General features: G+C 38.6%; 1 protein-coding gene across 1 annotated transcript in view; it reads left to right on the top strand.

Annotated features, from left to right (window-relative positions):
* The window catches only part of CRACR2B (calcium release activated channel regulator 2B), a 30,544-nt gene extending 19,147 nt beyond the window's left edge, over window positions 1-11,397 (top strand). Inside the window, exons 5-11 of the mRNA XM_039321901.1 lie at window positions 2,705-2,864; window positions 3,450-3,596; window positions 4,444-4,534; window positions 4,659-4,751; window positions 6,320-6,507; window positions 8,143-8,214; window positions 9,749-11,397. Of these exons, the coding sequence (XP_039177835.1) occupies window positions 2,705-2,864; window positions 3,450-3,596; window positions 4,444-4,534; window positions 4,659-4,751; window positions 6,320-6,507; window positions 8,143-8,214; window positions 9,749-9,905 (908 nt within the window). The 3' untranslated portion in view covers window positions 9,906-11,397. The remainder of the gene's footprint in view (window positions 1-2,704; window positions 2,865-3,449; window positions 3,597-4,443; window positions 4,535-4,658; window positions 4,752-6,319; window positions 6,508-8,142; window positions 8,215-9,748) is intronic.
* The last annotated feature ends 1,729 nt before the right edge of the window (window positions 11,398-13,126 follow it).

The following is a 13,126-nucleotide window of genomic DNA, read 5'->3' as shown; positions in this document are numbered from 1 at the left end:
ATGTAGTTCTACTCAGAAGCAAAGAGGAATGGGTAGACGAGGAGTAGATCCAAGCTGGTGAACTATTTATCTTTGCCATTTTATTTGTTTAGTTTGTTTAGTAAAACAAACACTGCTCACAAATGTTGGTGTACCTTCAGGAATTGTTTTGCCCCATGTCTATTCCACAAACGTGTTTCTCAGAGTGGTGAACATCTGGAAGCCACACCAAACTTCATGTTTGCAGAACAGAGTATGGAATGTACTTCCTCTTAATGTTGGGACGAGGTTTCTTGTAACAACCTGCTGTCCTATTAAGAAGTCTTCCAACACTTCTCATTTACTGCTAAAATACGCAGCAAGCATGAAGCCCCCATGCAGGCAAAGTAGATACTGTAAAAAAAGATTTATTCGGTATGAGCTGGCTCTGAAGGAGGGGAGGTTACTAAAATACCCTTGTGCGTATTAGAAGAAGCCAAATTCCTCTGTTTAAGAAAACAAGTCAACAGTTCTAAGATTCTGATATGAAGAGGGCTGATCAAAGAGATCAGACCTAGGGAATTGGGTAGGAAAGCAATGAGAGATTCTGATTTGATAAATTAGAGTAGAGACACGATACAGTATATTTTGTCCAAAGTGTAAATGTCTTGGAGTTCCAAGAATAGACAGTTCAGGTCACATTTAGTAATCACATTTAGTAATCACATTATAGAATATTGCTAGTACTGGCCTAACTCCAGAATAGTTAATTGTTGACTCCCTATCAAGGAATCAGAACCAATGTATTAAAAAACTGTCAGCTGCAAGCAGCCAGATCCACTTGGAGATAGCTAAAGGAAGTAACTTTATTGTTCTCTACCTAAATTACAAGAATCTCCCCAGACTGCTCGCCATCCCTTGGGAATAACCGCATACGGTTTCATGGATCTTGGGTGTGGAAGGTTTATGCTTTTTGCAATTGTGCAAGCCCACGCTTCACCCCACCTTCCAACCTAGCTGGCAGATTCCCAACAAAAACTCTGAAATCGATTGTTTGCCAAGCCAATAATAAGTGGAGTGCCACAGTCAGCCTACACAAATCAAACAAATCACACTAATTAAAATACTGGGGGGGGGGTAGCAGAGGGAAGGCATCGCTGTGCTCTGTCTTCTGAACCAAGCAAGGCCATTCAAAGGGAGAGAAGTGATGGAAAAAAGCAATACACTCTCCCTGGTAGCAACTTCCACGTTTTGGCACTAGTTCACATATAACAGTTATTACGGTATATATAACACTATGCTATAATAACTGTACTTTTGCCCTAGCATGATGTGCAAATCAGGTGAGCGTTATGTTATTTCACAAACTGTAGTATTAAAAACTTTGACTTATTAATATGTGTAAGAATATATGTAAGTCCAAATGCCTTCTGTAAAATCCAGGATTCAACCATAGTCTGTGTTAGGGCTGCCAGAGTTTAGTCCTGGAAACAACAAACATAATACAGGTAGTCCTTGGGTTACAACTGTAATGGAGCCTGCCCATTACAGATGTAACTTGTTGCAGTCCTTAAGTGAGATGCCCACATGATTGCCTCGCTCATTGACCATTGTCCCTGTCCTCCCAGGGGCAGTTGCAACGGGTTGTTAAACGAATAGAGCAAAAGAGCTTCCTGCTGAAGGAGGACAGATAGCTCCCCTCTGTACACAGAACTGGCTGGCTGGGTGATCTGAGCATCCTTGCTCTGTCCCAGTGTGGTGGCTCTCCTCCCCACCGTGCACTAGAAAATTAGAAAATCTTTCTCTCTGTGTGTGTGTGTGTGTGTGTGTGTGTGTTTGTGTGTGGGGGGGGAGGCAGCACACTGCACAGAGAAGTGAGACTGTCCCAACTTTGTTCTTCCATACAACACATCTCTGCACTACCCAAAAGCCTTCCCTCCAAGTGGGCTGGGGAGGGGAAGTGGTGCACTGTTTAGAGAAACAAAATGGTTTGTGACCTCCTCATCCAGCTTTCCTGTTGACTTTCTCAGGAAACTGGCAGGGAAGATTGCAAATGGTGATCGCATGAGGTTGCTAAGAGTCCAGATTGCAGTCACATGACTGTAGGGGCTCCGTAATGGCCACGACTGTGGACACCAGTGGTAAGTCCCTTCGTTCAGCACTATCTTAATTTCAAATAGTTGCTGAATGAACGGCCACTTTTATGGAATAGTAGAGAATACTTTTAAGACCGCGAAGCTGCCCTCCAAGTATGATTGACTATAGTTTCAGAATTTGCAGCCAGCACGGTGAAAAGTCTTGATGGCTGGGGAGTCTGTGGTTTATACTCAAACATACTTATGAGTACTAAGTGAGGGAAGGGTGATAAGCAAAATTACGTTTCCTTGCCACAGAGTAGCCACAGTTCACTGCATAAATTATATGGGTGGGCTAAGAATGACTAGTCCTATTGTTCTTATGACAACTGGCGTAGCTAATGTGATTCAGAAAGGCACTTACTAAGTTAAAATGGGCTTATGGATTTGCTGTTTCATGAAGGGTCCCTAATTTTGCTTCCCCAATTAGTTATGTAGGTTCTGATTTTGCAGACTGGGATTTTGTCCCTAAGTTGGTAACTTTGGTGAGTTTCCAATCAATATTGTACTTCTCTCTCTTTACAAACTAGCCCAGATCAAGAGAAACCCAAAGCAAATTTCTTTTCTGTGGGCTGTAAAGTGATCGTGTGTTCTTTCATTTGTTTTCACAGGGAAGTTCATAGGAAATGAGCCACACCAGAACTCTGAAAATGCCAGTCACGAGGAGACCTTTGAGTCTAGCTGGTCGGAGGAATTGGACCAGACAGATGAAGGGGAAAAACAGTTTTGCTCTGTGCTGGAGCAGCTTGAAGCCTCCCAAGTCTTTGAAGAGTAAGCTGGGCTCTCCCATCTGTTTTTTTCCCATTAGAGTACGATTATGATAGTTGTTCCATTCAACAGCCTTATGTTCAAAAAAGGTTGCCTTGAATTTCGTTTGGCAGACTTTTTGCTATATAATTATTGAGCTATAACTATTGCCTCTCCAGATGTTGCTAAATTACAGCTCCTGGTATCTCTTACCAGTGGTCACATTGACCAGAAACTCTGAGAGCTATAATAAATCTGGTGGCCATGGATTTCTTATGCCCATGGGAGAATGTTGCTAACTCTTCTCATAGTAACTCCTAAATGCTAGGAGTTACTATGAGAAGAGTTGCTAGGCCACTGACTACGTTAGTGAAGGAAGAATAGTAAAACTGAGAAAATTTGGGTTGGTAATGAAATAAGAGTCAACCAAAACTATTTTGAGGGGGAAAATGTGCAAACCTATGTCCAGAAAAAAGCTCAGATTTTAAGATTTATGTCTTTCCTCTTGTGGTCTGCTTCTTCTTATCATAAGGAAGTGTGGGTAGGAGTAGAATTTAAAGTAGTGTCTTTAAAAGCATTTTGCTAGAATCTCCACTGTCTTTACTCCAGTCAGGGTGAAATTCAAGAGCTTTGGATTCGAATCCAAAAAGAAGCACCAGAACTCCTAGCCAGTTTTGAAGAGTTTCTTTTCCATATTTCCTCATACATCAAGGATCTGCACCATGAGAAGGAATCCATGGAACTGGTATTAAAACGGTAAGCAGTTCCCAGAATGTCTTAATGCCTCTTTTATTAAGATGAAGGCTGGGGCATTGGCTTCTCTTGGGCCATCAATAGAACTAGCAAAATGTGGGAATCTAGAGGAAAGATTATGTTGTGCAAGTATAATAGTGCTTAAACTTTTAATTAGAAGGCATCATTTCTGTTAAATATTGTTAATAAAATATTCATGCGCAGCATGGAGGCATAATTGATGTAAAATATGGGGTTTAACAATGATGCCAAGATTACCCAACTGTTTGTGAATAAAACAAAACAGATAAAATGTCAGTAATTTAAATCAAACAGTCATTGTGTCAATTTATTATAAAACACTATTCATCTAATTTTTTATTTTATAGTCATTTGGCACCCTTTGCTCTTTTACAACAATAGAATAATTTTTCCAAGGCCTAGCTAAAGCTGCTAAAGATTGCAGCTAGGATTGTAAAACTTACAGCAAACATTCATTGTCCAGAAACAACATATCAAGTCTATTATTAAGAATTCTGAGTTTTTCTTTTTTTAGGAATTTTTCTTTTTACCGGCAGCAACTATTTAAACATTCTGATGTTTTGTAGTGCTGTGAGAGTTCCATAACTTAGTAAGTGAAAAATAATAGGCTGTATCATGTGTGGTAAAGTGAAATGTGTTTATTTTGCTTTCCCCTTCTCTTACTTTGTTTTCGTTTTTGTTTATTACATACTGATGTTTTTCAGACCTGGCAACTTTAATATGTGTGAATTTCTGCTACCAGAATTCTCCAGCCAGCATTTTTGCCAAGTCTGAAAAATACCAGTATACACTTTTTCCACATCTCTTTCTTCCTGTACTATTCTTTTAGAAGAGAGACTGACCATGAAAGAGAAATCAGGTGTCTCTATGAGGAAATGGAACAACAAATTAAAGCTGAAAGGGAGCGGCTGTTCCAGCAGGTAAACTCCTGAGCTGTACACAATCCTAATCCCTGATTACTCCTATGATGTTTGGCAAGTGCTGGGGATGATTTTATGGAGGAAGAAAGATAAAATGAAACCTGTTCCTCTGCCTTTTTTGCAGGAGTCAACGAGGCTTGAAAAAAGCAACATGTTTCAGAAAAAGTTGCAGAACAAAGAGCAAGAATTTGAGAAAATTCTTTACCGGCAGAAAAAGGTGACCGAGGCCTGCTTCTCATCCTTTCTGAATTACAGCCAAAGTTATCATTCAGTAAAGGGGTAACAATCTTTACTATAAACTATTCTTGCCCAGTCTATAAATATACTGGATTAGAATTTCCAAAATCCTTGGTAAATGTTTGGAGGATGTGGAATAGTAATACTGGAGGAATAAATATGATAGGCTTTGAAAGGATCTTGTTTGCAAAGCCAGTATGGATGGATGGAATCATTTCTGTCTGAATATCTTTCTGGTGATTGTCATGGATAATATCAGATCTAAAGTGGACAAAGGCATGTTCTATTTAAGGAAAGATACAAGTTTAAACTGCCCATTTGAAGAAGGATGTAGCCTAGCCTGCCACTTCTGTAAAGAAATGTATATCTTATGATGTGGTGAGCAAAATAATTTTCACAGAGATTCCTCGTATTTGGGGTGGATGTGTCTGTGATTACGTCTAACCATACCGGATTGGTTTAAGTAACAGCTGCCTGACTGAGAGCCAATTGCGTAATATTGATATAACAAACTTCATAAAATTCCTGACGTAGGAATCCATGACTGTAGGCCAAGTTTCTTCTGGAATCTTATCTTAATCTACAAGGCCTGCCACAACTGCCTTTTAGTATCTGCTGTCCTCCTTTAACCTCCAGGCCCAGGGCTTTGGCAGGATTTCAGCTCCATTCATATTTCACTCTGGTCTGGTACACTAATCACCACCAAAGTAAGAAAGGCCACTCTTTATTCATGTCACATGTTTATTATTCTTGGAGAAATACAATTGAGAATTGGAAAATGGAGTTTTGTTTGGATAATTATTCTATCCATATTAGAAGAATAGAATAGAATAGAATAGAATAGAATAGAATAGAATAGAATAGAATAGAATAGAATAGAATAGAATAGAATAGAATAGAAGCTGGAAGGGACCTTGGAGGTCTTCTAGTTAAGCTAGAAGTATAGAACCTATATTATTTCAGACAAGTGACTATCTAGCCTTTTGTTAAAAACCTCCAGTGATGGAGTGCCCATGATTTCTGGAGGCAAGCTGTTCCACTGGTTAACTGTCCTCACTGTTGAGAAGTTTCTCCTTAATTCCAGGTTGCTTCTCTCTTTGGTCAGTTTCCAACCATTGTTTCTTGTCCTGCCCTCTGGTGCTTTGGAGAATAGTTTGACACCCTCTTCTTTGTAGCAGCCCCTCAAATACTGGAATACTGCTATCATGTCATCCATTTCTTCTTTTCTTTAGACTAGCCAAACCCTAGTCCTGCAACCATTCTTCGTATGTTTTAGTCTCCAGGCCTTTGATCATTTTAGTTGCTCTTCTCTGAACTTTTTCCAAGGTTTCAACATCTTTCTTGTAGTATGGTGACCAAAATTGGTTGCAGTATTGTTATACACAATTTAAATTAATTTTAAAAAATCTAATTTAAACTAAAAAAACCATACTCCTAGGATAAAACCATAACAATATTAGATATTGTTTTTATTGCAATCCTAGATTTCATTCAGAGTTTTTGGTTTTCCAACTATATTTATTTTGTTTTATCAATGTCTATATTTAGTTGGAACATCAGTTACAATGCCAGCATTCTGAGCAGCTAGAAATGCGTATACAAAATGAGAGATTACAAATTCTGAGTGAAAATCTCCTGGATCAGCTGGAGAGGACCAAATGGGAGCTGGAAGTAGCCCAAAGTCAGTTGCAAGCATTGCAGAAAGAAGCCCAGGTAGAACAGGAAAAGAAGAACAGGTATGATCAGGTGCCACAGCAGGATGTAGAATGGTATCACCTAGTTAGAATGGAAATATTAGAAAAGCAATGCTATTGTATGTGGCTGCTGCACATTGATAACTCTTTAAGGATGAATATCTTCTGCTATTTCCCTTCTCAGCTGCAATCTTTATAAATCTCAGGTACACGGAAGGCACAAATACCTTTCCTTTCCCTGAGATAAACTAGTAATGGAAGTCTTTTTCCATTTACGTTTTCTAGAAGCTTCATGAAGGAATTAGCTTGGGTAACAAACACCTCGGCATTTAAATATAAAGCTTATTTTGTCAAAACCTACAGGGCATGACAATCCTGGAACAAAACAAGTATTATCATTATCTCCACGGAAATCTTTAATGTTTAGAAAAATATATCATTTGAGAATCATTGTTGCCAGTCAAGTAGCCAGTTACTGTATGTTATGAAGTGGTAAATAATCTATTTGTTAGTGCTTAATTGATCAAAACTGCTTTCCAAGGTAAATAGAGCTAAGAGAATGGCTGTTCTCTCTGCAACAATTTTTTTCAGCTTTCTCTGATGCGGTATGCTTCAAACACACGGAGCCTTAAATCCCAAATGCCTATGCTGTCAGGGATTATTGGAGTTGAACTAGAAATGTATTTGAAGGGTCAAAGTTGGTGATTGTTAAGAAACAATAACTACCCAGTATCCGTAGACACAATGCTTTAGATAAGATGACTGTTTCAAAAATAAAACTACCTAAAAAGCTGCTTTGGGGTGCTCAGATAAACATATACAGATAGTCCATAAACGTACAACCACAATTGGGAACAGAATTTCATTGCTAAACAAGTTTGTTGTTAAGAAAGTAGTGCCCAATTTTGTGACTTTTTTTTTGCTATAAGCAAATTACTGCAGTCATTAAGTGACTCATATGGTTGTTAACTAAATCTCGCTTCCTTCATTGACTTTGCTTGTCGATAGTCAGCTGGGAAGTCACAAATGATGGTCATATGTCTGTGGGATGCTGCGCTGGTCATAAGTGTGAGGACCAGTCGTAAATCATTTTTTTCAGGGCCTTTGTAATGTCAAACAGTTGCTAAATGAATGTTGTATGTGGAGGACTCTCTGTATGTCACTTAATCTATATCCTTAGGGCCAAACCATACCTTGTGCATACATGCAACCACTGGAGGGGAAAAGGTGGGGGTTAGAAGGACACATGAATGTTGACCTTTGCTGCATTTCGGAAAAAAAGGCAACTAGGTAAATAGCTTTGTCTATAACTCTGTGATAAGAATAGGCTATTAACAAATAGTCCGGGTTCATATCATGTGCTTAGCCATTGTTTGTTTTAATCATGTTCAGCAAACCAAAATGGGTGGGTTTGCACTTCATATTAAATCATAAATTACAGCTGGTAAATTACCACGATAGAATTAAGCCAAAAACACACAAGCAACATTATGGCATTGTGCAGCAGGTGAACAAGTAGGGAGACTTAGTGTTAATTAACTTAGAGTAGGCCATCTTCCATATACAGTTACCGGCAGCAGGTGTAGGACTGCTCAGTTTTAGCCAATATTAATGTTTGCAAAAGAATAAAATACAGGTTTGCGTATATGAAATCCTTTTTTCATTCTTCTACCCCAGAGATATATTTCAAGCTTCTAAGAATATGCAGAAAGAAAAACAAAGCCTCTTGCGTCAATTGGAGCTCCTCAGGTAGGAAAAGCATCTGAAAAAAAGTGTTTGGAAGAGTGAGTGTCTGTCCAGTTCCTTGGAAACTACGTGAATGAAGCAGCTACAGAAAGTGATTCTCTTTAGGTTAGCGGTCTCCAACCTTTCTAGCTTTGTGGACAGGTAGGGGAGGGGAGAGAGGGAATGGTTCTGTGCCAGCTGCAGGCACGCGTGCATGCACGCATGGCTCCTGCACCCGCCACTCTCACAAATGGAGCTGCAAGTGTGCAAGTGGAGCTGCACATGCATGCATGCTCATCCACCGTTTCTGCAGCTTGGTTCTGAACGGGTCACAGCCCAGCAGTGGGCTGCGGGCCAGGGATTGGGGCCCCCCTGCTTTAGGGAAACCCTAGGTATGTTACATGATGGTAGAAGTTTAAAAGAAAAATTTAAAAAGAAGGGAAATGGACTTTTGCAATTGGAGGCTTGTGACTGAATTATGGGGGGGGGGGGAGGAAAGTGTCTCTTCCTCTACCTGGGATTAATTCTCCCAAAACGCCTGTGATATCCCAGTCTTTATATTTGGAGATAACAATTCCATGGGAAGGAACAATATGTATTTAACACACAGTTAAGAGAAGACAGTTCTTTAAAAGTGTTGAGAGGCCCCTACAGTGGAATTAGCTGTTAGAGTTATTGGCCTCCTTTACAGATAACAATTACTCAAGATTTATTTTGATCATGCTGTACAGAAGAAACAGAATGATGTCATGCAGACAAACAAAATAGTCTTGAGTTGCGTGACTAGTTTTTTTCCCCTTCCTTTTACAGTGGCGTGCCCAAAATAAGCTATTTTGTATTCAGAATAATAGCACAATGTGTTATTAATAATTTGTATAATTAAATATTTGGATAGCCAAGAGTTAACTATGATCTAGTATTTGTTGGATCATTGCCAAAATGGGAAAAATGGAACTTTTTGATTAGTTGACATTGGGTCGATTCCACATGATGGCTACCTGACATAAGCAACTGGTCTCCAAAATTAATGAAATGCAATCCAGGTGCCAAAGAAATTATTGAACTAGCATTTGTGGTTGTACAAAGAATAGTTTCTTACCTTCCTTGTCCTCTCTGTCTGCTGAGGCTGTATTCATACAACTTATAGTTCAGTGCATTATGCAAATCCAGAACATTTGATTAGTCACATAAATCCTTGATAAGTAAACCATAGGTAAGCAGATAAGGCAAACACAGTTTAAGAGTTGTTAATGACTATCAATGGTTATGAAATCTACAATCTGGTATCTTTAAAATGTGACCAGAAATTACAGGTGCTGTAGTACATCGTACCAGTAGGTAAGTCAGGTCATTTCTGCACTAGTGGTCGCAGCCTCTCGGACCTGTGCAACCATCATTTTGCCAAAGTAACAGTAAGCTGAACAGGGCTTATATGACTTGAGCAATGACTAGGTGATACTACGACTATAACTCACTAGCATGAAAATTGTTTAAGTTTGGGTGTAGGAAAAGGGCAAATGTGAACACTGTAGCTATAACACATGCATTTATCTGGCAGGGAGATGAACAAAAATCTGCGAGATGAGAGAGACACAGTTGAAGCTAAGAAGACGGTCAGTCTGAAAAAGAACATTTTAATCCCCAGCCACCACTACTTTGCCTACTGTTGCTGCTGCCATCCCTTGGGGACATTTCATTTACCTGGGGGATGCTAACAAAAACAGAGTTGAATTATTCTTTTGTAAGGATGTTTTTTTCTTCTTCTAAGTCTAAATGGAGCAAGGACTGCATTTTTGCCAACCCCAGTCATCGCAAAAGATCGGCACAGCTTGCGTATTTCTGATGGTACAGGAAAGTCTCTCTAGTCTAAGCAGATGTTCTTTGGACTGGAAAGTATAGACAAATGTATGCACTTTTTGAGCTCTTTGCACTAAAGGTAAAATACAGGGGACACATTAGCTGAATTAGCTGAAAACTAAATTTTCCTCATGGAGTTCAAAGAAAAAGTCTTCTCTTTCCCTCTATTTGTTACTGTTTCTAACAACTTGGGAATTTTACCTGCAAGCCCCCTATCTTATTCTACAACAGCAGCACTTTGAACCAGCTTTTTTGCCATATTTATTCATGACCACATTTTTCACATTTTTCACAGTTGTGTAGCTTTATTAAAGCCTGAAGGCTTTCTGCATGACCCTTTCTGTTCCTTACCTAGAGGTCTGCTCCCATAAAGGAACTACCCCGCCTTTTTTCTATAATGGCATGTGTGTGTATAGGCACAAAGATATGCATATACACTTGTATAGCTTTGTCTCAGGGGAATGATCTGTATATATTCATCTCATGAAATATATTCCCAGTAGATTCCACTGTACAGATATAGCCCAAATATGAGGTATAAACGGAGCAGGAGCCAAAGAAGATTCATGTGCTTCCAACGTAGGATATTCTTGCCTTTTCCTAAATGAAGGCATGAATGAATAATAAAGAACAGAAAAAAGGTGATTAACATCTCTGGTCAGTTTTGTTGGGCAATGATAACAGTACTTTGATTTAAAAAAAAAACAAAAAACCTTGAATGGAGATTAATTGAAGTTGCTAAGTAAAATTTTGTACAGAGCAAGAGAGGGATCACAGTGTAATGGCTTATTTTACATATCTAGATTAATGTGTGTTATTTGAGCGAATATTTCACTATTTATCTCTATGATTAATTGGTCTGTGGAAGTATCTCCAGGTGAATAATTGATGAGAATACCTATTACCATTCCATTGTAAATAGTGAAAGGTATCTCTTCTGTTTTGGTAATATTTTCATATAATTATAATTACCCAGGGAAATAACTATTGCACATTGTTCCCCAAATCCTGTGATTTATTAAACTGGAGCATGTACAGATACAAAGGATTAATAAAATCATGTAAATAGAAGTTTTAGTAAATGAAGCTAAATATGAATATAAAATTAACAATGTGCAGTCTTATTTTGACATACTGCATCTTTGCATATGATCAAGTTGTAAAAGGTTCTACTGGAAAGATCCAGAGAGGATGATAATCAATACTAACTCTTGAAGGTATCTGGCAGCCATAATGTTCCTCATCTCTTCCTCCTAGTCCTCCAATGTGAATCCAGAGGCTGTATTTCTTTTTGTTGTTTATTCCTGCTGTGTGTCCAAGTCACATAAAATAAAGACCTATTTTCAAGAAGTAGAATGTTCTATCCACCTCTTTAGCGCTATGGTACAGATAAGCCTCAGGTTACGATGGGACTGGGATTACTATTACTAAGCAATGTAGTCATAAAGTACAATGTCACATGACCAAATTGCTTAGCGATGGCAATCTGGGAAGTCCCAGTTGCTGTTGTAACTTCAGGGTACATTTGTTAAGTGGTAAGAAGTGAAAATCCCAGGGAGTAGGGAGCATGGTGGGGCCACAGACGACTGGTGGAGGCCTTGGGTGGGTTGGGAGAGGTGATGAGAGGAGGGTTGTCTGAAGCCACGGGAGGCCGAGAGTGCTGCAGGCAGGTCCCTGAGATCTTGTCCTCTGTGGTGGGTTCTTCGGAAGAAAAAGTAGTGGCAGCATTGACTTTTCTTGTGGGAAGCTGGCAGGGAAGGTCACAAATGGTGATCATGGGACATGGATTGCTGTGACATAATCACAAACTGGACACTCAAGCACTCAAATCATATCACGACTGAAGGGATGCTGCAAAGTCTGGAATTTTGAGGATCAGTCATAAGTCCATTTTTTCAGCACCACCATAACTCTGAATGGTCACTGAGTTGATTTATTCCCCCCCCCCAAGTTTTAGGCATTTGACAAAGTTACTTGAATTTGTTAGGCAAGTCCAGTCAATTTGATTGAGCATGGATTTGTTCTATTATCTGTGAAATGTTTGATCCTCCGATTTCTGAGAATGGCCTAAATGGTCCTTTATAATTCTAGTGTTTTATGTAGTGGCTACATGATATAAAACAGCTAAAAGACTTATAGAACTGCTGATATTGATCTGAGTTAGATAAAAGAGCACAGAGTGTGATTTTGCTGAAATGAACACCTTAAATGATATCTATTTCATTTTATTGCCACCATGGTGATAGGATTGTGTGCTTTCTACCACAGTCCTAGAGAGGTGGAGGGAAAACATTTTTGTAATAAATATCTTACCTGAACTGAATATGTTATTAAGCAATGCAATTTCACATACCAACCTACATACTCCGCCTACACAATGTACCAAAAGTCAGGCCCTATAAACAATTTATTAAATAAATTACATTAAATGTTTGAATTGATTGCCATTTTCTTCTAAACGCTTATTTGTTTGGTGCATGACCTTTGAACTTTCCTAAGTACAGTATAATAACATTTGTCTAAAAATATTATTTAACCAAATTATTAAAACCTGTTCTTTACTGCTATAGGGCCTGATTCATACTATATAATGAGTTAAAAAAGGCATACGTTTTATAGTGTTATATAAATTTGAACATGTTGATATTTGGCAGTAAAATATGCTATTTTAGCCTTCCTTAACCTGGTTGTCTCCAGAAATGCAATTTCTTTAAAATTATGTGGACTAGGGAAGGTTGCCTTAAAATATAAATTATACCAGACTATGATGCTAATTTAAAAGATCAGAAATCAAGATGACTAGGCTAGCATAAGTGTCTGCCTTAGACCAGATACAGTGTGATCTATGTACTTTTACTTAGAAATAACCCAATTATATTAAGTGAGGCCTAGATCAAAATACAAAGCATTGCAACCATACAGTATGCAGTGAAAGTAGTCTTTTGCATATAATATCTCATTTCAATATGTCTGCATGATGTCAATCACACAAGTTTTGCATGGCATCTAGATAAGCTGTTTATTTGGCCATTAGAGATTTATGTGTGCTGTAATTGAGATATTGCTGGTTATTTTGTAG

The sequence above is a fragment of the Crotalus tigris genome, unplaced genomic scaffold, assembly GCF_016545835.1.
Source record: "Crotalus tigris isolate CLP2741 ecotype Arizona unplaced genomic scaffold, ASM1654583v1 scf7180000023830.6690815, whole genome shotgun sequence".
In the NCBI taxonomy this organism is placed as follows: domain Eukaryota; kingdom Metazoa; phylum Chordata; class Lepidosauria; order Squamata; family Viperidae; genus Crotalus; species Crotalus tigris.
This window is presented reverse-complemented; position numbering and strand designations above follow the sequence as displayed.